Source organism: Cnephaeus nilssonii (assembly GCF_951640355.1).
Source record: "Cnephaeus nilssonii genome assembly, chromosome: 12".
NCBI classification, from domain to species: Eukaryota; Metazoa; Chordata; class Mammalia; order Chiroptera; family Vespertilionidae; genus Cnephaeus; species Cnephaeus nilssonii.
In genome coordinates, this window is record NC_137083.1 from 1,745,329 (window position 1) to 1,768,616 (window position 23,288).

Consider the following 23,288-nt stretch of genomic DNA (forward strand, 5'->3'; position numbering starts at 1 on the left):
GTGATTCTTGTGTGGACAGGGGCTATGCTGTTACTTTATTTTTTTAACTAAAGCCTCTAGACGTAGGTTATCTGTCCCTGCGGTGCGGCGAGCCTACCTTACTTCACAGGGGTGGGTGACAGGAGTGGACGTCGGCCTTGAGACGGCCACCGAGCCCTCCCCCTCCCCCGACCTTGAAAACCAGTCGAGTTATTTTCCCTGGGAAGGGGCTCGGCCGCCTCCGTCCTCACAGAGAAGAGGGGGGACCTGGGAGACCTGCGGCGGAGGCCCCCCCCCCGCCCCCCACCTCCTCTCTGCGACGTGGTTCTCAGTGAGGGAATCTTCCGCTTTAAGTCACCCTCCTCCCTCGTGTCCCAACCCGGGCCTGCTCTCCAGAGCACGTCAGACACGGGGCCTCATCCCTCCACGTGTGACCCGGGAGGTCCTGCCTGGTGGGGACAGGGCCTGTGTGGCCCGGGGACTGGCGTGACGCAGCCACAGCCACGCCGCCACTTAAAGTGGCCGCTCCGTAGAATTTCCACAAGGAATTCTATATCTGAGGTTGTCGCCCCCGCCAGGTGTGGCTCGGTGGTTGAGCATCGACCCAGGAACCAGTTCAATTCCCGGTCAGGGCACAGGCCCGGGTTGCGGGCTCCATCCCCAGTGGGGGGCGTGCAGGAGGCAGCCGGTCCATGATTCTCTCTCATCATGGATGTTCCTATCTCTCTCTCCCTCCCGTTTCCTCTGTGACATCAGTGAAAGTCTATTTAAAATAAAGAACTAAGTCTGAGGTTGCCGACCTCCGGGGAAAGGCGGTGGGGGAGGGGGGGCGGTGGGGGAGGGAGGGACGGAGGGCGGGAGGGAGGGGGGCTGGGTTTATTTGCCGAGCTCCTGAGCATGTCTCTGTAAGTCGGACAGTAGTGCCCTTTGGGAAAGGGGATGAGCCGACATGAGACACCGGCTCCTGCTCCTGCGGAGAGCGATTCCCAGGCGCGACGGCCCGGCCCTAACAGAGGGGCATTCACGGGGGCCCTGACCCAGCGCCAAGGCGCTCGCGCCCGCCTCGCGCGCGGACAATGGCCACTTGTCCCGGGAGCCTGTTCCCGGCGGTCAAAGGCAAATTGTGCGGGTGACAGGGGCGAGGCGGCATCGAGTGGCCACCTGACAGCTCTCGGGGCTGCGCTGCACCTGCAGCCCGGGCGCCAGCACCCCGCCCCGCCCCCCGCACGGGTGGCATGCCAACGCGGCGGCGTGGGAACGAGTGCCTCCCGGCTGTGCCAGAGCCCTGCTCTCCGCGTCCCCGCCCCCCGCGGGGGACGAAGACCCCACAGCGGCGCTGCCCGCCCTTCCCCTGGGCTCCGCTCCCTCCGAGCAGGCCCTGCGCTGCGTGTGCGAAGGCGTGTCGGGGGACAGCGTCACGCGAGGCGGGTAAAAATGACCGAACTGCTGTCGCCCGAGATCCGACTCCTCAGCACCCGGCCCCCCGAGAACACGCCTCCCGTCCTCAGAACACGGGCCGCACCCACAGCCCCGCTGTCCGCTGTCCCCCCGCGTCCTCAGCCGTCCCCGCCGTCCCGCCTTCCGCACGCCACATCACGCCTGCAGCACACGCCTGTTAGCTTGCACACACATGCCCATTCCGCTCTTTATTCCCCAGCATCCTCGCGTGTTAGGGCCGCGAGGGGCGGCTGCGGGTTAGGGCGCTGGGTGCGGGGTGCACGGTGCAGGCACAGCCACGGCCGCGGCGGTCACTCACCCATCGTGCTCTTCCTGTTCTCCTCGCGGTCCTCCGTGCGCGGGGGCGCCAGGGGGCTGGGCGGCGGGGGCGCTGGCGCCCGCCTCTTCTTTCTCTGCAGGTCCGTCTGGGAGCCCAGCGACATCTGGGGCACAAAGGACACTCAGCGTCAGGGCGGCTCTGGGGCGCGGGGCCGGGGCGCGCCCGGGGGAGCCAGCCTGCGGGACACGGTGTCCCCGGGAGGGCAGGGCAGGCCGCCGTGTCCCCGGGAGTGGCCCTGGGGTGACCAGGGAAGCTCACAGGCTCCCCCCAAGACGCCTGTGAGCTCGGGGCGGTGCCCCATCTCTTAGGGGCCCCTGACAGGGCTGGAAACGGGCAACTTCTCAGCATCACTTTGCCCTCGGAAAAACATTCTTATTGATTTCAGAGAGGAAGGGAGAGGGAGAGAGAGAAACATCCATGATGAGAGAGAATCATCGATTGGCCGCCTCCTGCAGGCCCCCACTGGGGATCGAGCCCGCCACCCGGGCCTGTGCCCCGACCAGGAATCGAACTGTGACCTCCTGGTTGGTTGACACTCAACCACTGAGCCACACCAGCTGGGCCAATGTCAAATTTTAAACATTATATAAGCCAAAGGAAGAAAAAAATCTCTTCATTAACACTCAGTTTAACTACCAACAGTTGGCATACATTTCCCTGGTCTTTAGTTTTTATTTTAAAAATCATATTTTTTTCTTCTATCATAGTTATAACTACCTCTTGGACCTTTAAAACTCTCTAATCTATTTTATGTAAAACACGGACATAAGAAAGAGCCAAATAGTTCCTTGAAGCTCCGCATCTAACCGCCCAGGCGCCGTGTCTAACCGCCCACGCTCCTGCCCACCGCCCGGGCCCCTGCCCACCGCCCGGGCCCCGGCCCACCGCCCGGGCCCCTGCCCACCGCCCGGGCCCCTGCCCACCGCCCGGGCCCCGGCCCACCGCCCGGGCCCCTGCCCACCGCCCAGGCTCCGGCCCACCGCCCAGGCTCCGTGTCTAACCGCCCAGGCTCCGGCCCACCGCCCAGGCCCCTGCCCACCGCCCAGGCTCCGGCCCACCGCCCGGGCCCCTGCCCACCGCCCAGGCTCCTGCCCACCGCCCAGGCTCCGTGTCTAACCGCCCAGGCCCCTGCCCACCGCCCAGGCCCCTGCCCACCGCCCGGGCCCCGGCCCACCGCCCGGGCCCCTGCCCACCGCCCAGGCTCCGGCCCACCGCCCGGGCCCCTGCCCACCGCCCAGGCTCCTGCCCACCGCCCAGGCTCCGTGTCTAACCGCCCAGGCTCCGGCCCACCGCCCAGGCCCCTGCCCACCGCCCAGGCTCCGGCCCACCGCCCAGGCTCCGGCCCACCGCCCGGGCCCCTGCCCACCGCCCAGGCTCCGGCCCACCGCCCAGGCTCCGGCCCACCGCCCGGGCCCCTGCCCACCGCCCAGGCTCCGGCCCACCGCCCAGGCTCCGTGTCTAACCGCCCAGGCTCCGGCCCACCGCCCAGGCCCCTGCCCACCGCCCAGGCTCCGGCCCACCGCCCGGGCCCCTGCCCACCGCCCAGGCTCCTGCCCACCGCCCAGGCTCCGTGTCTAACCGCCCAGGCTCCGGCCCACCGCCCGGGCCCCTGCCCACCGCCCAGGCTCCTGCCCACCGCCCAGGCTCCGTGTCTAACCGCCCAGGCTCCGGCCCACCGCCCAGGCTCCGTGTCTAACCGCCCAGGCTCCGGCCCACCGCCCAGGCCCCTGCCCACCGCCCAGGCTCCGGCCCACCGCCCGGGCCCCTGCCCACCGCCCAGGCTCCTGCCCACCGCCCAGGCTCCGTGTCTAACCGCCCAGGCTCCGGCCCACCGCCCAGGCCCCTGCCCACCGCCCAGGCTCCGGCCCACCGCCCAGGCTCCGGCCCACCGCCCGGGCCCCTGCCCACCGCCCAGGCTCCGGCCCACCGCCCAGGCTCCGGCCCACCGCCCGGGCCCCTGCCCACCGCCCAGGCTCCGGCCCACCGCCCAGGCTCCGGCCCACCGCCCGGGCCCCTGCCCACCGCCCAGGCTCCGGCCCACCGCCCAGGCTCCGGCCCACCGCCCAGGCTCCTGCCCACCGCCCGGGCCCCTGCCCACCGCCCAGGCACCTGCCCACCGCCCGGGCACCCTGTCTAACCGCCCAGGCCCCGGCCCACCGCCCAGGCTCCGGCCCACCGCCCGGGCCCCTGCCCACCGCCCAGGCTCCGGCCCACCGCCCAGGCTCCGGCCCACCGCCCAGGCTCCTGCCCACCGCCCAGGCCCCTGCCCACCGCCCGGGCTCCGGCCCACCGCCCGGGCTCCTGCCCACCGCCCAGGCTCCTGCCCACCGCCCGGGCTCCGGCCCACCGCCCGGGCTCCTGCCCACCGCCCGGGCTCCTGCCCACCGCCCGGGCTCCGGCCCACCGCCCGGGCTCCTGCCCACCGCCCGGGCCCCTGCCCACCGCCCGGGCCCCTGCCCACCGCCCGGGCTCCGGCCCACCGCCCAGGCTCCGTGTCTAACCGCCCAGGCCCCTGCCCACCGCCCAGGCTCCGGCCCACCGCCCAGGCTCCGGCCCACCGCCCGGGCCCCTGCCCACCGCCCAGGCTCCTGCCCACCGCCCAGGCCCCTGCCCACCGCCCGGGCTCCTGCCCACCGCCCAGGCTCCTGCCCACCGCCCAGGCCCCTGCCCACCGCCCAGGCTCCGGCCCACCGCCCAGGCCCCTGCCCACCGCCCAGGCTCCGGCCCACCGCCCAGGCCCCTGCCCACCGCCCGGGCCCCTGCCCACCGCCCGGGCCCCTGCCCACCGCCCAGGCTCCGGCCCAACCCCTTCAAACTCTGTTCTTTTAAAACTCACTCTGTTTTCATCAATAATAAGTGCACTCAGCTCTTTCCTGACTGGTTTCCTGCTGCAGGTGAGGATTTAGCTCCTTGAGACACACACAGACGCAGACAAACGCACCCACACTTCCATCCCCAACCCCCAAGCTTTTAAAAACTACAGCACGAGATCTAAATTCACGATTTGGTTGTACGTGTACTAGTGACCCCGGGCACGGGTTCATGCACACTGAGAGGAATTAATTAGAAGGTGGCCGGGGGGCGGGACTGGGCCGGGTGGGCTGGATTGACACGCCCTGGAGCCAACCTCCCGTGGCCCCTCCCCGGCCGGCCGCCCCTGGGGTGGCGCCGTGGCTCGAAGGGCGTCTGCAGAGTGAGGGGTCCGGAGTGCGAGAGGGCACTCGGCAAAGTTGCTGTCGTACAGGGTGTGGAACGCAAACCCAAGTGTGCAGGAACCAGATTCGGGGCCGACAGAGCCCCAGCAACACATAACCCACGGCCGAAGGTGGAATCACGCGGCCCCACGAGGAATCGGGCTCCCTCCACTCTGGTTCCGGGTGCGTCACCCGAGAACCACTGCAGCTCGGCAGCTCCTGCGTTAAGCATCTGCCCCCTGGTGGTCAGTGCGCATCATAGCGACTGGTCGGACGGGTGGAGGGACACTTAGCATATTAGCCTTTTATACAGTATACTAGAGGCCCAGTGCACGGACTCGTGCACCAGTGAGGTCCCTCAGCCTGGCCTCCTGCAGGGATCGGGCAGTTTGACATCCCCCAAGGGGTCCGGGAGAGCAAGAGGGCACTCTGCAAAGTTGCTGTCGCTCGGCAGCTCCTGCGTTGAGCGTCTCCCCCTGGTGGTCAGTGTGCATCCTAGCTACCAGCCGGTCAGCTGGTCAGCCAGTCACTTAGGCTTTTATATATATAGGTACTGTATATAGATCGTTACAACCGATATTATTATGCAAACAAGCTGTCTTCAGCAGGAATTCTCTGCAGCCGAGATGCATAATGTGTCTGTTGCCTACATCTTCTTCCTGAATTTCTTTTTTGTTTTCTCTGAACTTGATAACTGATTTGTTTTCTGAGTTTCCTGGGAATTCCTTTCCCTCTACTCAGTTTTTCTTTATAATCCTCACCTGAGGATATGTTTTCTATTGATTGGAGAGAGAAAGAGAGCGAGAGCGAGAGAGGGAGAGAGAGAGGGAGAGAGTGTTCCACTGGTTCCCCCCCCGCCCTCCCGGCCCCGTAAGCACCCTGACCGGGTATCGAACCCGTGGCCTTTGGTGTACGGGAAGGCGCTCTCATCAACCGAGCCCAGGCCAGGCTCCACGCAGATTCTCACCATGTTTCTCAATCTCACGCCTTTTCAAAACCCGCCTCTTCGTGTTCATGGAGCACAGTCTCTCCAGGCCTCCTGAGACCAGAAAGTGACGAGACCTCGAAAATCTAAACTTGTTTTTATTCTATCACCCGGAACAGTCGGCCCAGGGGCCTACGGGAATCTAGGCTGTTTGTCTATCAGAAGGCTGAGCCATTACCCCAATGTCACCCCACCGTTACCCCCATTACCCCAATGTTATCCCACTGTTACCCCACCGTTACCCTGTTAGCCCACCGTTACCCCACCGTTACCCCCATTACCCCAATGTTATCCCACTGTTACCCCACCGTCACCCCCATTACCCCAATGTTATCCCACTGTTACCCCACCATTACCCCAATGTTACCCCACCGTCACCCCCATTACCCCAATGTTATCCCACTGTTACCCCACCATTACCCCAATGTTATCCCACCGTCACCCCCATTACCCCAATGTTATCCCACTGTTACCCCACCATTACCCCACTGTTACCCCGTTACCCCAATGTTACCCCACCATTACCCCACCATTACCCCACTGTTACCCCGTTACCCCAATGTTACCCCACATTACCCCAATGTTACCCCACCGTTACCCCAATGTTACCCCCCAGTCTCTGAGCTGGAGCCGTGCATGGAGACCCCGCTGTCAGTGTGACCTGCTTTTCATCTGCGGGTCGGTGGCTCCTGGGACCTGAGGTTTCACCCGGGCTCGCCCTGGGGGCTCCCGCCGTCAGCATCTGCCAATCCCTGCACCACGTGTGTCCCTTAAGTCCGCGGAGTATTCCGGGTGGGCCTTCCGGGTTGTTCCTTCCCCGTTCTCTCTCTCTCTCTCTCTCTGATCAGGTGGACACTGAGGGTTTTCCATCAGTTTTCTGATTTTTCTGGAATATTCTTCTCCAATTTAAAAAGGCTTTTCTTCCTTTCTGGGACATTTCCTTCACTTCCTCTCCAGCGTTTGTGATGTTTGCCTTCCTGCACCTGCCGCTCATTTCGCGAGCTCTTCCGTGTCCTGCGTTTTCAAAGAGCACGGCCCTGGTCAGCTGGACACAGCACCCCCTTTCTCTCTGAGGCTCCCGGACACCCCGAATGCTCCCAGGTCACTCCCTCCTGTGGGTGCCGGTCTCTTCCTCCAAGTCCCCTGCCCCCTTTGCTGTGGCCTCGGCCTCCGTCGGTCCCCTTGTGAGCTCCCCTCAGTCCCGGGGGGGCCCTGGCCAATCGCCCACACAGGCTTGTCCCAGCTCCTCGTCCCCGCCCGGCGCCCTCCCAGGTCTCCCCGCGGCCACTGGTGGCGCCAACAGCTCCAGCCGCCCGAGACCTTGGCGAGCGCGCTGCCCTCACAGCCGGGGCGCAACCACCGCGGTGAGGCCTGCCGGCGGGCGGACCCACTGATGCTCCGGCCCTCCGTGACCGGGTGAGGCCTATCGGCGGGCGGACCCACTCACGCTCCGGCCCTCCGTGACCCAGGTGAGGCCTATCGGCGGGCGGACCCACTCACGCTCCGGCCCTCCGTGACCCAGGTGAGGCCTGCGGCGGGCGGACCCACTGATGCTCCAGCCCTCCGTGACCCGGGTGAGGCCTGCCGGCGGGCGGACCCACTCACGCTCCGGCCCTCCGTGACCCGCGGGCACTCGGGCGGCGCGCCTTCCTCTGGACACGAAGACCCCGGGCCCAGGTCCAGCGCGGGATGCATCTCCCCGTCTCACCCTCGGGGACCGGGTCCCAGGGAGCACGCTGTCACGTGTCTCACAGCGTTAACCTGCGTATTTTTATTCCGTTGAAGTCTCGCCACGGGACAGCTGGCTCCGAGCGCCTCGGGCTGCCCCGGCTCTGCGGACGGACGTGCGGAGGGGGCGCCAGCTCGTCGCCGGACGTGGCTTTGTCCAGGGCACACCGAGGCGGCAGGTCCTGGAACGACGTCGCGCTCCACGGCGTTGGTGACACGGTGGCCGTGATGCCGGGAACGTCACCTTGTCTGTGTCCTCAGCCTTTGAGAAACGGACGTGTGACCTCGTTTCCCTTAAAGCCACAGAGCGACGATGGCGCGGGGTTCCGCCCTGCTGCGCCGGAACCTCGGAGGGAAATGGGACGGGAGCCCGCGCGCCGGAGGCCGGAGCGCCGTGTTCTGCCAGCCCCGCGGCGGGGCCACGAGAAGCAGGCGCGCCCGGGACCCCGCTGTTACTTCCCGCTCCACGGAGAACCCGCTGTCCGCCCCGCCCGGCCTCCCTCTGCTCCTCTGTCTCCCTGCGCACAGCCTCCGGGCAGGAGCCTTTCGCGGACGGGCGATCCCACTGCCCCCCACCCCCCCGCTGCACGGAGCGGGGTGACAGCGGGGTGACTCACGGCCCCTCGCACCCGCTCCCGGGCGGACACAAAAGGCCCAACAGAGACACAGAGGACAGCGTGGGCCTTTGCTGCCATCACATCCACCGAGAACAGCGGGTTCGGGACCAGAAGAGACGTCCCCGCTGAGTGAGCACGTCACACAGCAGCGCGTCCTGTTCCCGGCGAAGCCGTTTCTCCTCCACGCCAGCGGCCTGTCCTCCGCTCCCAGCCTTTCCCGCTTCCGTGCCGACGCGTTTCCTCCGGGAAGGAGGCCTGTGCGGACGCCAGCACGACCGACCTCGGCGGCGTCTGTCCGTCTCCCTCAAGCCACGCCCCCCCAGGACCTGCGCCTCATCCACGTCCCGGACGGGCGGAGCCAGGTGGCTGCGCAGAGTCGGTGTGCGGTGCCCGCTGTCACGACACGCAGGAGGGACAGTGTCAGTGAAGAGAAACGGGTCACTTTGCTTGTCGTTCAGCTGACACGTGACCAAACATTAGGCTATAAAGCTGACCTGGTGTTTTCTCTGTCTTTTAAACATATTATTGATGTCAGAGAGGAAGGGAGAGGGAGAGAGAGAAACATCAGTGATGAGAGAGACCATGGATCGGCTGCCTCCTGCACGCCCCCCACGGGGATGGAGCCCGCACCCCGGCATGTGCCCTGACCGGGAATGGAACCGTGACCTCCTGGTTCCGAGGCCGACACTCCACCCCCGAGCCCCGCTGCTGGGCTCCATTGCCGCTCTTAGACCCACTTCTCCTGAGGCTGACCAGGGGGGTGATGGGGAAGAATCGTGAACGTCCCTGGCTGTGAAGAGCATGGCGGGGGGGGGGGGGACTGACCCCCACGCTCCCCGGTGCCCGTCACAGGCAGCAGCGCCGCGGACGGGACTGACGGGCAGGACCGAAAGGGCAGAGCCGCCGGGCCTGGGCGGGAACGCGGCTGTTTGAACAGCGAAGCCCGCTCCTCGCCCCGGAGGCGCAGGAGGCAGCGAGCGGATTTCATCCCGGCTTAGCCGAGGCCTCGGAAAGGTCAGGCGCTGGGCGGACGCGAGAGCGGGAGGCAGCTAATCCTCCAACACGCGGCTCCGGCTGCGGGGGTGGGGGGTGCGGGCAGCACAAACGGTGGACGGGAAACGACGAAATAGCTGCCATCTCCCGGCTCCCCAACATCGGCCCGGGGCCACCCCGTCACCTGCACCAGAGGAGGGGTTCCTCTGAGGGGTTCCTCTGAGGGGTTCCTCGGCCGCGGCTGTGTTCACAGGCTCCGTCCGTGTGGGGCCCCGTTCCTGAGGCTGTTTGTGCTGGCGAAGGAAGTCGCTTCCCGGACCCCCTCGCCCCCCCCCCCCCCCCCCCCCGCTTCCTTCAGCCTCTGCTCTGCTCCCCAGCGAGCCTCCCCTTCGCTTCGGCATGTTTTGGGTCGTAAATAAAACCTGTTCTTGGCTGTTGGTGGCAAAAGGAATTCAGGCAAATCTGTGATTCGCCCCCCCCCTCCCCCGTTTCCTTTATTGACTAAGCAGGCAGACCTGCTTTCTTTTTTTGTGGTTAATCCTCACTTGAGAATATTTTTATATTTTTCCATTGATTTTTAGAGAGCGTGGAAGGGAGGAGAGACAGAGAGAAACATCGATGTGAGAAACACATCAATGAGTTGCCTCCCATATGCACTCTGACCAGGGCCGGGGATCTAGCCTGAAACTGAAGTGCGTGCCCTTGACCGGAATCGAACCCAGGACCCTGCAGTCCGCGGGCCGATGCTCTGTCCACTGAGCCAAACTGGCCAGGGCCCGCCTGGAACATCTGAAGGGGCAGTGACCCCGGTACTGTTTCACAACGCGGACCCAGAGCAGCGCGGCGGGGTCCAAAACCACGCACGCAGCTCGTCGCTGGATTTGCCCTTCGCCGCTGCCAAGACTTCGGAAGCCGGAGAGCGCGCTGCGGGCAGATGGGCGGGTTTCCGGAAACCGGGCAGACCAACATCGCAGCCCTCGCCTCTGAGCGCCGGCAGATGAGAGCAGGGAGCGCGCGCCGCAGTGAGGGCCGGCCCCGCGGCCCCCTGTGGCTGAGCCTGCTGTCCGACCGACCGCCGAGTGCATGGGCCTCTGGCACCGGCCCCGGCGGAAGCTGTCTGTTCAGGAGGCACCCAGAGAGCAGGGCTGCCCAGGCGACGGGCACCTCCGGGGCACCGCCCCCGGCGGAAGCTGTCTGTTCAGGAGGCACCCAGAGAGCAGGGCTGCCCAGGTGACGGGCACCTCCGGGGCACCGCCCCCGGCGGAAGCTGTCTGTTCAGGAGGCACCCAGAGAGCAGGGCTGCCCAGGTGACGGGCACCTCCGGGGCACCGCCCCCGGCGGAAGCTGTCTGTTCAGGAGGCACCCAGAGAGCAGGGCTGCCCAGGTGACGGGCACCTCCGGGGCACCGCCCCGTGTGGCCTGGTTTCCTGACGGAGGTCAGGTGTGGAGCTGCCTGGTCCCACTGGGACTCTGCCAGGTGCCCCCGCTGCAGTGTCCCCCCCGACCAGCAGGCGGGGCTGTGGGGAAGCCGGGAACTTGCAGCACTAAGAACGGCCCTCCCACGCGCCACCGACCGTGAGCCTGTTTTTCCTCCAAGATGTTTAGAATGTAAGTGTCAACCTCCCACAGCACACACGTGACTTCCCTGCCAGTGACGGTACACGAGTGAGGTCATCCACTGCACATGTTCTCTCCACTTGAGAATCTCCACACGCAGACCCTGCAGCAGGGATGGCTACGCACCTGCACACGCTCCCGCCTGCACCTGCACCTGCACATGCTCCCGCCTGCACCTGCACACGCTCCTGCCTGCATACGGTCCCACCTGCACCTGCACCTGCACACGCTCCCACCTGCACCTGCACACGCTCCCACCTGCACCTGCACATGCTCCCACCTGCACCTGCACACGCTCCCGCCTGCACACGCTCCCACCTGCACCTGCACATGCTCCCACCTACTCCTGCACCTGCACACGCTCCCACCTGCACCTGCACACGCTCCCACCTGCACCTGCACACGCTCCCGCCTGTACCTGCACACGCTCCCACCTGCACCTGCACATGCTCCCACCTGCACACGCTCCCACCTGCACCTGCACCTGCACATGCTCCCACCTACTCCTGCACCTGCACACGCTCCCACCTGCACCTGCACATGCTCCCACCTGTACCTGCACACGCTCCCACCTGCACCTGCACATGCTCCCACCTGCACCTGCACATGCTCCCACCCACGCCTGCACACGCTCCTGCCTGCACACGCTCCCACCTGCACACACTCTCGCCTGCACCTGCACACGCTCCCGCCTGCACCTGCACCTGCACATGCTCCCACCTACGCCTGCACCTGCACACACTCCCGCCTACTTCTGCACACGCTCCCGCCTGCACACGCTCCCATCTGCACACGCTCCCACCTCACCACACCTCCTGCACAGGTGCACAGGATGCAGAGTGCAGGCTGGAGCCGGCCTGTGTCCCAGCCTGCACAGCACCACCTGCTGGCCACCACTCCCTCTGATCCCAGACACCAGGCACAGAGCTGCCTGCAGGGAGGCCCAGCAGCCGTGCCCTCTTCCTGGCGAGCTGGGTGCCGGCCTGGGTGTGAGGAAAGTAAGGCAGCGCCTACGTCATGAGCACGCTGGGAAGGTGGACGTAGGTGAGACGACGTATGTAAGGTCTCCACACGATGCCCAATGCACAGCAGGAATGGAGCCATTGCTGGGCTCGCGCCTTCACTTTATTTCTTTATTTTAATGCTAGTGGCCGGTGCACGGATCCGTGCACAGTGGAAGGAAATTAATTAGAAGAAATATTTTAATATCGCTATTCGCCCTTTCTCTGTAACAGAAGTGTCAACCAAATTCACCATCGACAATGACAGTTCAAAACACACGCGTGCGATTGGAGCCAGCGAGAGCTTTATATGTATCTCACATGCGCGAGTCAACTTAGCCTTTTATAGATATAGAGTAAACCTGCTTAATTAGACCTGCTTTCTGATGCAGCTAAACTGTTTCCAGCCCAGTGAAGCACACCAACTTCTCTTTCAGGTAATTGTCAGCAACACCGCAGTAAATATCAACACGAAGCACATTATTACTGTAGATCTCGCAGGGAGAACAAAGGGTGAAATATTTAACTGCAGCAGTGTTTGACTACATTCTGTGCAGTGAGAAAACCTGAAGTCATTTTCAAGGTCCACCATTTCTTACTTCTTTTCAGTCGGGTCAAGTTTCTAAGCTTTCTAAATCTCCATTTTCCGGCTAATGAAAAGAAAATAGGATTCCACCGAATCTCCTATCTGCCTACTCCAGGACTTCTGTGAGGATTAAATGAGATGAGGCACAGGAAAATGCTTCACAAACATTTGGTTAAAGAATGAAATGTTTGCACCTGGCTATGAAGAAATGGCAAGGAGGCTAGTCGCTAGGGAGAGGAAGCCGGGCGTTGCTACGTGACGTCATTACCCGGATGGAGGGAAGGACACTTAGCATATTAACCTTTTATATATATATATATATATATATATATATATATATATATATATATATATATATATAGATAGATAGATAGATTTTTATTGATTTCAGAGAGGAAGGGAGAGAGACGGAAACATTAATGATGAGAGAGAATCATTGACAGACTGCCTCCTGCACGCCCCACACTGGGGATCGAGCTCGCAACCTGGGCCTGTGACCTCCTGATTCATAGGTCGACGCTCAACCACTGAGCCCTGTGGGCCGGGCTCAGGTGACTTTTCTGCCAAGGAAACGCTCTAGAGCTGGGGAAATCTTTACACGGAGCAGGCCTTCCCTCCCCTGTGAGGGGCCCGCATCCAGAGCAGGGAGGGGTGGTCTGGAGGGGTGGTTCTCAAAGTGGGGTTCACCTAGGGACCTGTTGAACTATAAATTCTCAGGCCTCTGACACCACTCATTTCTCTCATCAAGAGCTTTCTGAGAAGTGCTTGCAGAAATAACACGCACTAGTGACCAAACATGGGAACACAGGTGGGGAGCTGGCACCACACAGACACGACACGGCTAACACGTCTCAGGGGACCGGAAGACCTTGACGTTATCCCGCCTGTGCGACCGGAGCAAGTACATACCGAGTCTTTCATTCCAGCTGATAAGAAAAGTCTTTTAACATGTGAAAACGTTGCCCCGGCCAGTGTGGCTCAGTGGTTGAGTGTCGACCTATGAACCAGGAGGTCATGGTTCGATTCCTGGCTAGGGCACGTGCCTGCGCTGCGGGCTCCATCCCCAGCGTGGGGCCTGCGGGAGGCAGCCGATCTGTGATTCGCTCTCATCACAGATGTTTCTCTCTCCCTCTCCCTTCCTCTCTGAGATCAATAAAAATACATTTAATAAAATAAAAGGTGACAACCTGCGCTCGCTCATTTTCTCATGAGCCAGCGTGTCCGCGGGCGTCAGCCCCGCACTCTCCCGGGGGAAGCCGCGGAACAAGGAACGGACGCTCTTCCCCGACAGCGACGGCAATACACCCCGGGTTTCCTTCCCCGAAATTAGCCAATAACAAATAGCTTTCGTTTAGGAAGAAACAAAACAAACAAACGAACATGTTCATAGCAAACGACTCAGTGGGATCCATATGCCATTCACCAGCTTCCAAAGGGAGGTGGCCTCCGTGAGCCAGTCCTCTGCTCATTCTGGGCCAAACACGCAGGGTTCAGCCCAGAGCTCCCGGGACCCCGAATGGAGCAGGGACACTGAGCAGACCACCTGGGGTTCTGAATGGAGAACACGCAGGACCCGCACCCTGCAGAGGGCGCCGGCTCCCCTCCAGGGCTCGATCCCCAGCGGGGGGCGTGCAGAAGGCATCCGATCCATGATTCTCTCTCCTCACGGATGTTTCCCCTCTCTCCCTCTCCCTTCCGCTCTGAAATCAATAAAATATATTATTTTTTTAAATCTGAGGACGACGACACCGTGTCTGGGAGGAACGTTTTGCGTGCTGACGAGGTCTCGCTTCTCTGTCCCACAGAATGTGCTTCCGGCCCGCGGTCCTGCTGGTGGGCGGCATCGCCCCCGAAGCTGGGGTGCGGGTGTAAGGAAAGTACCGCACCCCGTCTCTACGCTGCAGGGGCGATGCCTGCGAGTGTCCGTGGAGCGGGCCTGGGAGAGCTCAGCCCCTGCACCGGCCGGAAGCACGCCCCCCACCCCGCCCCCACCCCCCCCACCCCGCCCCGGCCACCCTGGGGCGTGGTCGCCGCCACAGCCCACCCAGAGGAGGATGCGTTGGAAAATGAAAACTTTCACTTTAAAAAAGTTTCTCTATTGATTTCAGTGAGGAAGGGAGAGGGAGAGAGAGAAACACCAGTGATGGGAGAGAATCATGGACCAGCTGCCTCCTGCATGCCCCTCAGTGGGGATCAAGCCTGCAACCCGGGCCTGTGCCCTGACCGGGAACGAAACCGTGACCTCCTGGTGCATAGGTCGACGCTCACCCACTGAGCCATGCCGGCCGGGCAACTTTCACTTATTTACACGTCACATTTCAAGTTCCTGTCCAGCAGTGTCCTGCCCCCGAGAAGAGGGAAGTTTGATATTCCAAGCCAGGTCTCCCTAACGCCTCAGCAGGGGAGGGGGGGGGGCAACAGAAAGATTGGGGACCCAGGTGCTGCCGCCTGCAGGTAAGGGCAGCCCCGTGCACAGGTGCCATGGGTTGGAAGGTAAACATGGAAAAGGGGGCTGGGTAAACTCGAGGCCTCCCCCAACGAAGGTGACGTCACACAGAGCTGCTCAACACACACCCGTTGCCGCGTGGCCACGACTCTGAGTCATCGGGCACATCCGGTCACAGCGTGCGCATCCCTGTCCCGGGGAAGGCCAGGGCCTCAGGACGTCCTCACTGTGCAACCCTCCCAGGGCACCCGCGTGGCGCTGCCCAAGTGTCAACGCCGAAAACAAAAGGAGGCCGCCCTGGCCGGTGCATCTCAGTGGTTAGAGCGTCGGCCTGTGAACCGAAGGGTCCCGGGTTCGATTCCGGTCAAGGGCACGTACCTCGGTGGCAGGCTCCTCCCCGGCCTGGGCCCTGGTCGGGGCGCGTGCAGGAGGCACCCCATCGATGTGTCTGTCTCACATCAATGCTTCTCTCTGCCTCTCCCTCTCTCTTCCACTCTCCCTAAAAACCAATGGAAAAATATCCTCGGGCGAGGATTAGATGGATAGGTAGGTAGGTAGATAGATAGATAGGTAGATAAATAGATAGATAGATAGATAGATAGATAGATAGATAGATAGATAGGTAGATAGATAGATAGGTAGGTAGATAGATAGATAGATAGATAGATAGATAGATAGATAGATAGATAGATAAGTAGATAGATAGGCAGACAAATAGATAGATAGGTAGGTAGGTAGGTAGATAGATAGATAGATAGATAGATGGATGGATGGATGGATAGGTAGGTAGATAGATAGATAGAGAGATAGATAGATAGATAGATAGGTAGATAGATAGATAGATGGATAGGTAGATAGATAGATAGATAGATAGATAGATAGATAGATAGATGGATAGGTAGATAGATAAAATTGTGATCAGCAAGCGTAGGGCTGAGGACTAAAGGCACAGCCCCTGCCGCCCGCCTCCCGTAGCGAAAGCTGGGAGACGCCGCCCCTTCGTGAGAGAGGGAGCGCAGCTGTTCACCCCAACACTCTCCCTGCTGAGCCCACGGCCGCGCAGGCTCAGCTCCCGCGGGAGCGTCCGGGGCGGGGACTGGCCGGTTCACGGGAGGAGCAATGTTTTCCCCGATGCCTCTCCTAGGGCGGGGGAAGCAGGGGAAACATAGCGAATGGGACGACCTCACACGAAGACGTTGTTGCTCAGCAGAGCAAACCCCCATGAAACGAAGAGACAGCTGCTACGTGGGGGACATATTCGCCGGGGACACATCTGTGAGGGCCAAGATCAAAGCGTATAAAGAGCTCAGGCCACTCGACACCAAACCCAAACAGCCCAGTTAAAAACGGTCAGAGGACCTGAATAGACTCTTCTCCAAGGAGGACAGACAGACGGCCAAGAGGCATATGAGAAGACGCTCACAGTCACGGGTCATCAGAGCGATGCTCATCGAAGCCGCAATGAGACATCCCCTCACACCTGCCGGAATGGCCACCATCAACACATCAGCCAGGGGCACGTGCTGGCGAGGGCGCGGAGGAACGGGAGCCCGCCCTTGTGCGTGGTTGGGGGAAGGAACGCAAACTGGTGCAGCCGCCGTGGAGAACGGAGGGCGGGGGAGGGGGGGCGTTTCCTTAAAAGATCGAAAACGGGCCTGCCTTAGGACCCAGCGATCCCACTTCCGGGACTTTATCTGAAAAACACAAAACGCTGATTCGGAAGAACGTGTGCATGTGTGTGCACTGCTGCTGTTTGCAATAGCCGGGCTGTGAGGCAGCACGGGCCTCCAGGAGGTCAGGGGTCAGAGGCTGGTGCTGTGCGCACGGAGCACCCCTCGGCCACACACAGAAGGAAACCCGACCATTGGCGACAGCATGGCTGCACCCGAGGGCGTTGTGCTCAGTAAAGTCAGGCCGTCAGAGAAAGACCAGCACCTATGGCTTCACGTACACGTGGAATCTAGAAACAATACGAGCAAACAAACCAAATGGAGACAGACTCACAGATGCAGAGAACAGACTCATGGGGGGGGGGGGCTGGGTGAGGGGTGAAGGGACCAAGAAGCACACCTGGGAGGTCCCACCCCAGTCACGGGAGGCGAGTACAGCACAGGAAACAGCCAGTGAGACTGTGACCCTCCGCCCGGGCCAGCGGGCACGGGGATAGCGCGGGGGCCCTTTGTAAAGTGGATGACTGTCTAGCCACTAAGCTGTCACCGAAACAACACGTAATTTTAAAAATGCAGACGAAAGCCCAGCCGGTGTGGCTCAGTGGTCAAGCGTCGACCTATGAACCAGGAGGTCATAGTTCGATGCCCGGTCAGGGCACAGGCCTGGGTTGTGGGCTTGATCCCCAGTGTGGGGCGTGCAGGAGGCAGCCGATCCATGATTCTCTCTCAGCATGGATGTTCCTATCTCTCTCTCCCTCCCTTCCTCTCTGAAACCAATAAACATATATTTAAAAAAAAATAAGAATAAAGACGCATATAAAAACTTCAGATGCCCCTTAAAGTCACAGGACAATGTAAAAAACCGTGACGCTCCCCTACCTTTTCCGATGCCTTGTCTTGCGCGGGCGGCCCCGCCCCGGGCAGGGCCGGAGGGGGCGGGGCTCGGCGCTTCTTCATGTCGGACTTGACGGACACCCCAGAGATGTTGCTCAGCGACAGGGATGGGCCCAGCGTGATGGAGCGGGAATTCACGGACGGGGAGTTTGGCGTCGTCAGGGAGCCCTGTCGGGGAGACAGACGGACACCCCATCAGTTCCAAGGGCCTTCTCCCCACGAGAGCTCAGACTGAGAGCCCACACTCATCGCCTCCGTGTTCTGCTCATGTTGCTCGCTCTAAACACAGAAAACCACGTGACGACGTGAGGCCGGGACGCTCACAGCAAACACGCAGCGAGGGCAGCCGCTGCCGAGGAAGTACACGGAGGACGTGCGCTCAGAGCCCCCCGATGCCCGCAGGTTCTAGCAGCACGTCCACGTGGGCAGCCACGGAGGCAGCACCGGCCGTCGCCGTGTCAGCGTTCTGTTTTTAACCTCCTAGGGATTCCTCCCCGTCCTTACTGCCCAGTCCTCTCCGGTGCCACTCAGCACCCACTGCTGCCGTCCCTCCTGAGCGTGGGTCCGTGCTGCCCCCAAAGGACTCACAGCTCCCAGGATCACCTGGCTCCCAGGACTCGCGGCAGGAAGCGCCACCGTGTGGGCCTTTACCGAAGGCCGCCATGTACCGGGGTGACTCCTGCGCTGTAATTACAGACCCCCGGTCTGTCATGGGGCAGCAAACGGCCCGGCCTTGCTGCGGCCACAAGGTGAAAGGGCATCCGGGTCCTTGTCGCCCCAGTTGGAGGGTCACATGTTGAGAAGCTGAAAGTCGTCTGTGGGCTATTTCTGGGTGCCACCAGCAGAGGGGACATCGCAGCCACACAGGGTGTACTTTTAAAATATGTGTATTTTTACTGATCCGAGAGAGAGGAAGGGGAAGGGAGAGAGAGATAGGAACATCATGATGAGAGAGAATCATGGATCGGCTGCCTCCTGCACGCCCCACACTGGGGATGGAGCCTGCAACCCGGGCGCGTGCCCCGACCAGGAATCGAACTGTAACCTCCTGGTTCACAGGTGGACACTCCCCCACGGAGCCAGGCCGGCCGGGCACCCTGGTTTGGTTTTGATTCCCTGATATCTCTGTAGTGCCCTTCGTAAGGACACCGCCTTCCATGGAAACGGGCTGTGGGGGCAGGGGGGCCCTAGGATTCCCGCGGCCAGAGAGAAGGAGCGGGCACCGGGGCTGAGGCGCGCACCCCTCTCAGGCGCTGGCCGGGAGCTCGTCGCTCTGCAGACAAACAGACGGGCTGCCCCAAACCGGGGCAGGGACACGGCCTTTACGGAAACCAGGAGGCCAGCCGTGCGGAGCGAATCCTGGTGACACGATGCTACGGGGGAACGCGGCTCCGGGCTTCCCGCGTTGGTGGAGGTCACGCGGGGCCGTGCCCGGAAGTACAAGGCACCTGCTTTCAGAACCCCCGCGCGCGCTGCTTATTTTATGCGTTTGAACAGAAGACGCTTTGGAAAGGTACCAGCTACGCTTTAAAGAAACCTCGCCCAAGTGGGTTTATGTGAAAGCGGGTTCTGCATCACAGGCAGGTGGCTGGGCCGGGACCTTCTTTCCGCTCCCACTGGCCAGCGCGCTGCAGACAAGGAATGGGAGGTTGTGCTCGTGAAGACACTGCCCCCTTGTGGCCGAACTGGCTCAACACGCCTTCTGGTTCTGGAGCATCCACTTGGGACGGGTTTCTATTTTATTTTTAAAATTTTTAAAAATTGTTGACAATGTTACAGATGTTTCCCAGTTCCTCCCTTTTTTCCTCCCTCCACCCAGCCCCAGCCCCACGCCAGGCCTTCCCCACACGGTGTCTGCGTCCCTGGGCGATGCGTCCATGTTCTTCAGCGAGTCTCTTCCTGGGACAGGACTCTTAACCGGCAAACTGCACAGAAGTGCAAGGTCTCTGACAAGCAGGGGGTGGGGCAGCTGAAATCATGGGGTTTGCTTTACGGCTGAGTTTTGTTGCCTTTTAAGATATATTTTCATTGATGTCAGAGAGGAAGGGAGAGGGAGAGACTGAGAAACATCAATGATGAGTCATTGATCGGCTGCCTCCTGCACGCCCCCTACTGGGGATCGATCCCACAGCCCAGGCCTGTGCCCTGACCGGGAATCGAACCGTGACCGCCCTTTCAGAGGTCGACGCTCAACCGCTGAGCCACGCCCGCCGGGCTTTACAGCTTAGTTTTTAATAACTTCGGGACTCCTACAGGCAGGACCCGTCCTCTGCCCGCCTCCCTCGGGGCCGGGCCCGGGGCGGGCACACGTCGGCCTGGGTCGGGCCTGGGTTCGTGATCAGAATTTGGAAACCTGTTCAGAACGGTGAGACGCAAAGGCTGTGCTGACAAATACCTCCGTCACCGGCTTCACGGGGCAAATGGGGACAGTCCCACGGCATCGCAGGAGGCTCACGCTGACGCACTTTAGAGGGGTCACACTCACGGAATGTGGCTTTCTTATGTACCTTTGTTTGGAGAGCCTTTCATTATTTCATTTTTATGACAGATCGGGTTGACTGGCCAGGAAAACAGCGTCCAGGGACAGTTTACTGTCCGTCGGAAGCACGTGAACTATGTCGTTTATTCCTTCTTCCTTTGGATTGGATTTACGGGTGGCACTGTCAACCAGAGTACACACCTCTCCCCACACACCTGTGCACTGGGGGGGTGTTCACCGCCCGAGCCGAGTCTCCCATCCATGCACTCTGGATCAGTCGCACGGATAGAATTCGGCTTTTTAAAACCAAGGCAAGCCCTGACCGGTGTGGCTCAGTGGATAGAGCGTCGGCCTGCGGACTGAAGGGTCCCGGGTTCGATTCCGGTCAAGGGCATGTACCTTGGTTGCGGGCACATCCCCAGTGGGGGGTGTGCAGGAGGCAGCTGATCGATGTTTCTAACTCTCTATCCCTCTCCCTTCCTCTCTGTAGAAAATCAGTAAAATACATGTTTTTTTAAATAAATAAAACCAAGGCCAGAAGCCCGCAGCGGGCAGCCGTCACCCGCCGGAGCAGAGGTCCTGCACGCCACGGCAGGATTTCTCTCCGTCCGCCTGGGCCCTGACGGGAGTGGCCGCCGCCAAGCCTGGGCCCGAGAACACATTCCCCTTAAAACCAACGGGCTGAACCACCCGCCTGGCACCTGGAAAACACGGGATGTCCAGCTGGGGTAATATTTGAAATAAACGTGTTAGTAAAAACCACTGCGTCTGCAGAAGTGAACGAAAACTGACCACATGTCCATTTCCTCGAACCGATGGTGACGTCGTGGGTCTGGGAAGTGCGGGAGGACGAAGAGCCGGCCGCGCCCTGACTGCCGGGTGAGCCCTGGCCCGGCGCGTCTTTCCCTCCAGCTCCCAGAACCGGCCGCTCCGGGTGAGGGACAGGCCCCTTCGCAAGTCACGCAGCTGCCGAACCCCGGCTCCTGACGACTGGAAAAGGCCCCGATCGGGCACAGGTGAGAGGTCCCGAGAAGTAACTGTTGCGGCCGGACGCCCCGTGGGATCGGCGCGAGCGGGGTGTGACGTAGCCAGCTCCTCAGGAAGGTCCCAGCCTCACACTCAGCCCCGAAGCTGCTTCCCCGACGTGAAAAGGGACAGAAGTCCCCTCCCGAGACCGTCTGGTCCTATTAAGCCGGGCGGGGCCTTTTCGTGCCCAGGGCCGGGTGGCGTTTATAACATCATTCGGGGGCCGCACAAAACCATCAACGTAAAGGTCAGCCTGCTCTCTGCGGCCAGACATTTAATTAACGCCCCCCTCCCCCGCCACACCTTCGCAGGGCCAGACCAAACAGCTTCGTGGGCCTTACACGGCCTGCGGCCGGACGTTCCCACCCCCGCTATTAACCAACGTCACCCCAATAGATTTGATTTTTAAAACGGAAAGGGGCCCCGAGTCCACGTGGAAGCTTTTCTAGTTCGTCAGTGGAACACGGTCACTCATGGAAATGTGGCCTCTCACCCATTAAAGAGGGCTTTTCCAGAAAAACTCGCTCTCCCTGGCCAGCAGTTAGATGGCCAGCGGGAACAGTCCACACCGCTCGCATCTGTGATTACAAGACCTCAACCTAGAGTCCCATCTTCCTACTTGAAGCTTTATGACCATTAAAAATCTGACTTAGACCTTTATGCCTCATATCGTATTCCATTCTAAGATGTGATAACAGAGCTCCAGGCATGAAAACATGCTGAGGAGAAGGGAGTTTGGCATGGGCTGGCACGAAAATGTGAAACCAAGAACAATAATGCAAGATTTCTTCCTGGTGTAGAAGAGTTTGTCTTTGCCGTTTTTAAGAAGTGACCGTAAGAATCAAACTTTTATCAGGTCCATTTCAAAGGCCCATATTTATAAGACGCTGTGAATTCTTTCCTGTCCAGTGTTTACAATGAAGAAGAACCTTTTTATACGCCAACGTGGAAGTGGGGGCTCGGGGAGTGTTTGAGCTGCGCTGAGGGTGTAGCTGCGGACGGAGTTCAGGAACAGGTCGATCCAGGTGGGGGCAGGCCATGTCTCCAAGACCGCCAGCTCCTCCTCCTCGGGGCGGAGGCGACTCCAGGGGCGTCACTTCGGCCCCCGGCAGCGGTCGCCCCGCGCGGAGGCTGCAGGAAACTAACATCCCAGCGGGCACCGGGGCCGGGCGCCCAGCCAGAGCCGAACGCAGCTCCGCGCTTCTACCGAGCCCCAGAGCAAAAGGGAGCCCCCCGCCCCCCCATTCAATAAAGCAACTGCAATTTCACCCTCCGGAAGGCCGTGCAGAGCCCCGCAGCTCTGCCCGCGGAGCACGGCGCGCCCGCCGGTGCCAGTACTCACGTGGGAGCCACTGCCCGGCGCCAGCTTCGCGGAGTCCTCGTCGCTGTCCGCCCCCGACAGCCGGCCCGGCTCCACCTGCGGCAGAAGCACAGCCACGTCACGTCATCGCGGGGAAGTGGGTGCTCCCGCTGGCGCCGTCCTCAGCACAGGCCAGGCACAGGCCAGGCACACGCCAGGCACACGCAGGCACAGGCCAGCGCGGCCACACTCCCAGGCGCAGCTTTTGCACCGACAGCTGCCCCCGCGGCCTCCCCTCGGCCGAGCCTGAAAGCCGCTCTCGGGCTCGCTGCTCCGGACGCCACGGTTTTGAAACCACAGCTCATGGCGGTGATCGCGTCTCTATTTTTTATTTTTTTAAATATATTTGTATTGAGTTCAGAGAGGAAGGGAAAGAGATAGAAACATCCATGACAGAGAATCATGGATCGGCTGCCTCCTGCACGCCCCACACTGGGATCGAGCCCACAACCCCAGCATGTGCCCTTGCCCGGAATCGAACCCAGGACCGTTCAGTCCGCAGGCTGGTGCTCTATCCACGGAGCCAAACCAGCCAGGGCCAAACCCTCTTCTTGTTAAGGAAGAAAAACTGAGGCCTGACTGGTCCAGGAACATGCGTGTGGGGGAGGGGAGCGTGGGGCTCTGGACAGACAGGTGGGGGCGGGGCTCTGCGTTCTCCCGCTGCGTCAGCTCCGGGCGCAGCAGCCGGTCCCTGCGCCCAGAAGACAGGCGGCCCCCTCTCCCGGGTCTCCGTAAAGGTTAAGGGAGATTGCATGGAGCAACGCATCTCACACCACACGAGTGGAGAGATGCAACGGATGAGAAGCCAACCCCCCAATAGCAGTCACTAACACACGGATGCGACTGCAGGAAGGATGTTGAGGGAGAAATAAAGTAAAAATAACGTGATGGGGAGATCCATGTGGAAGAGGAGGTGCATGAGGAAGGAAAACATCC

General features: G+C 61.4%; 1 protein-coding gene across 3 annotated transcripts in view; it reads right to left on the bottom strand.

Moving 5' to 3' along the window:
- The window catches only part of COBL (cordon-bleu WH2 repeat protein), an 83,772-nt gene that overhangs the window by 7,035 nt on the left and 53,449 nt on the right, over positions 1-23,288 (bottom strand). For all 3 annotated transcript variants that reach the window (XM_079786029.1, XM_079786028.1, XM_079786027.1), the window contains exons 6-8: positions 22,335-22,409; positions 17,473-17,655; positions 1,736-1,859 (exon numbers count right to left, since the gene is read on the bottom strand). In XM_079786029.1, the coding sequence (XP_079642155.1) occupies positions 1,736-1,859; positions 17,473-17,655; positions 22,335-22,409 (382 nt within the window). The remainder of the gene's footprint in view (positions 1-1,735; positions 1,860-17,472; positions 17,656-22,334; positions 22,410-23,288) is intronic.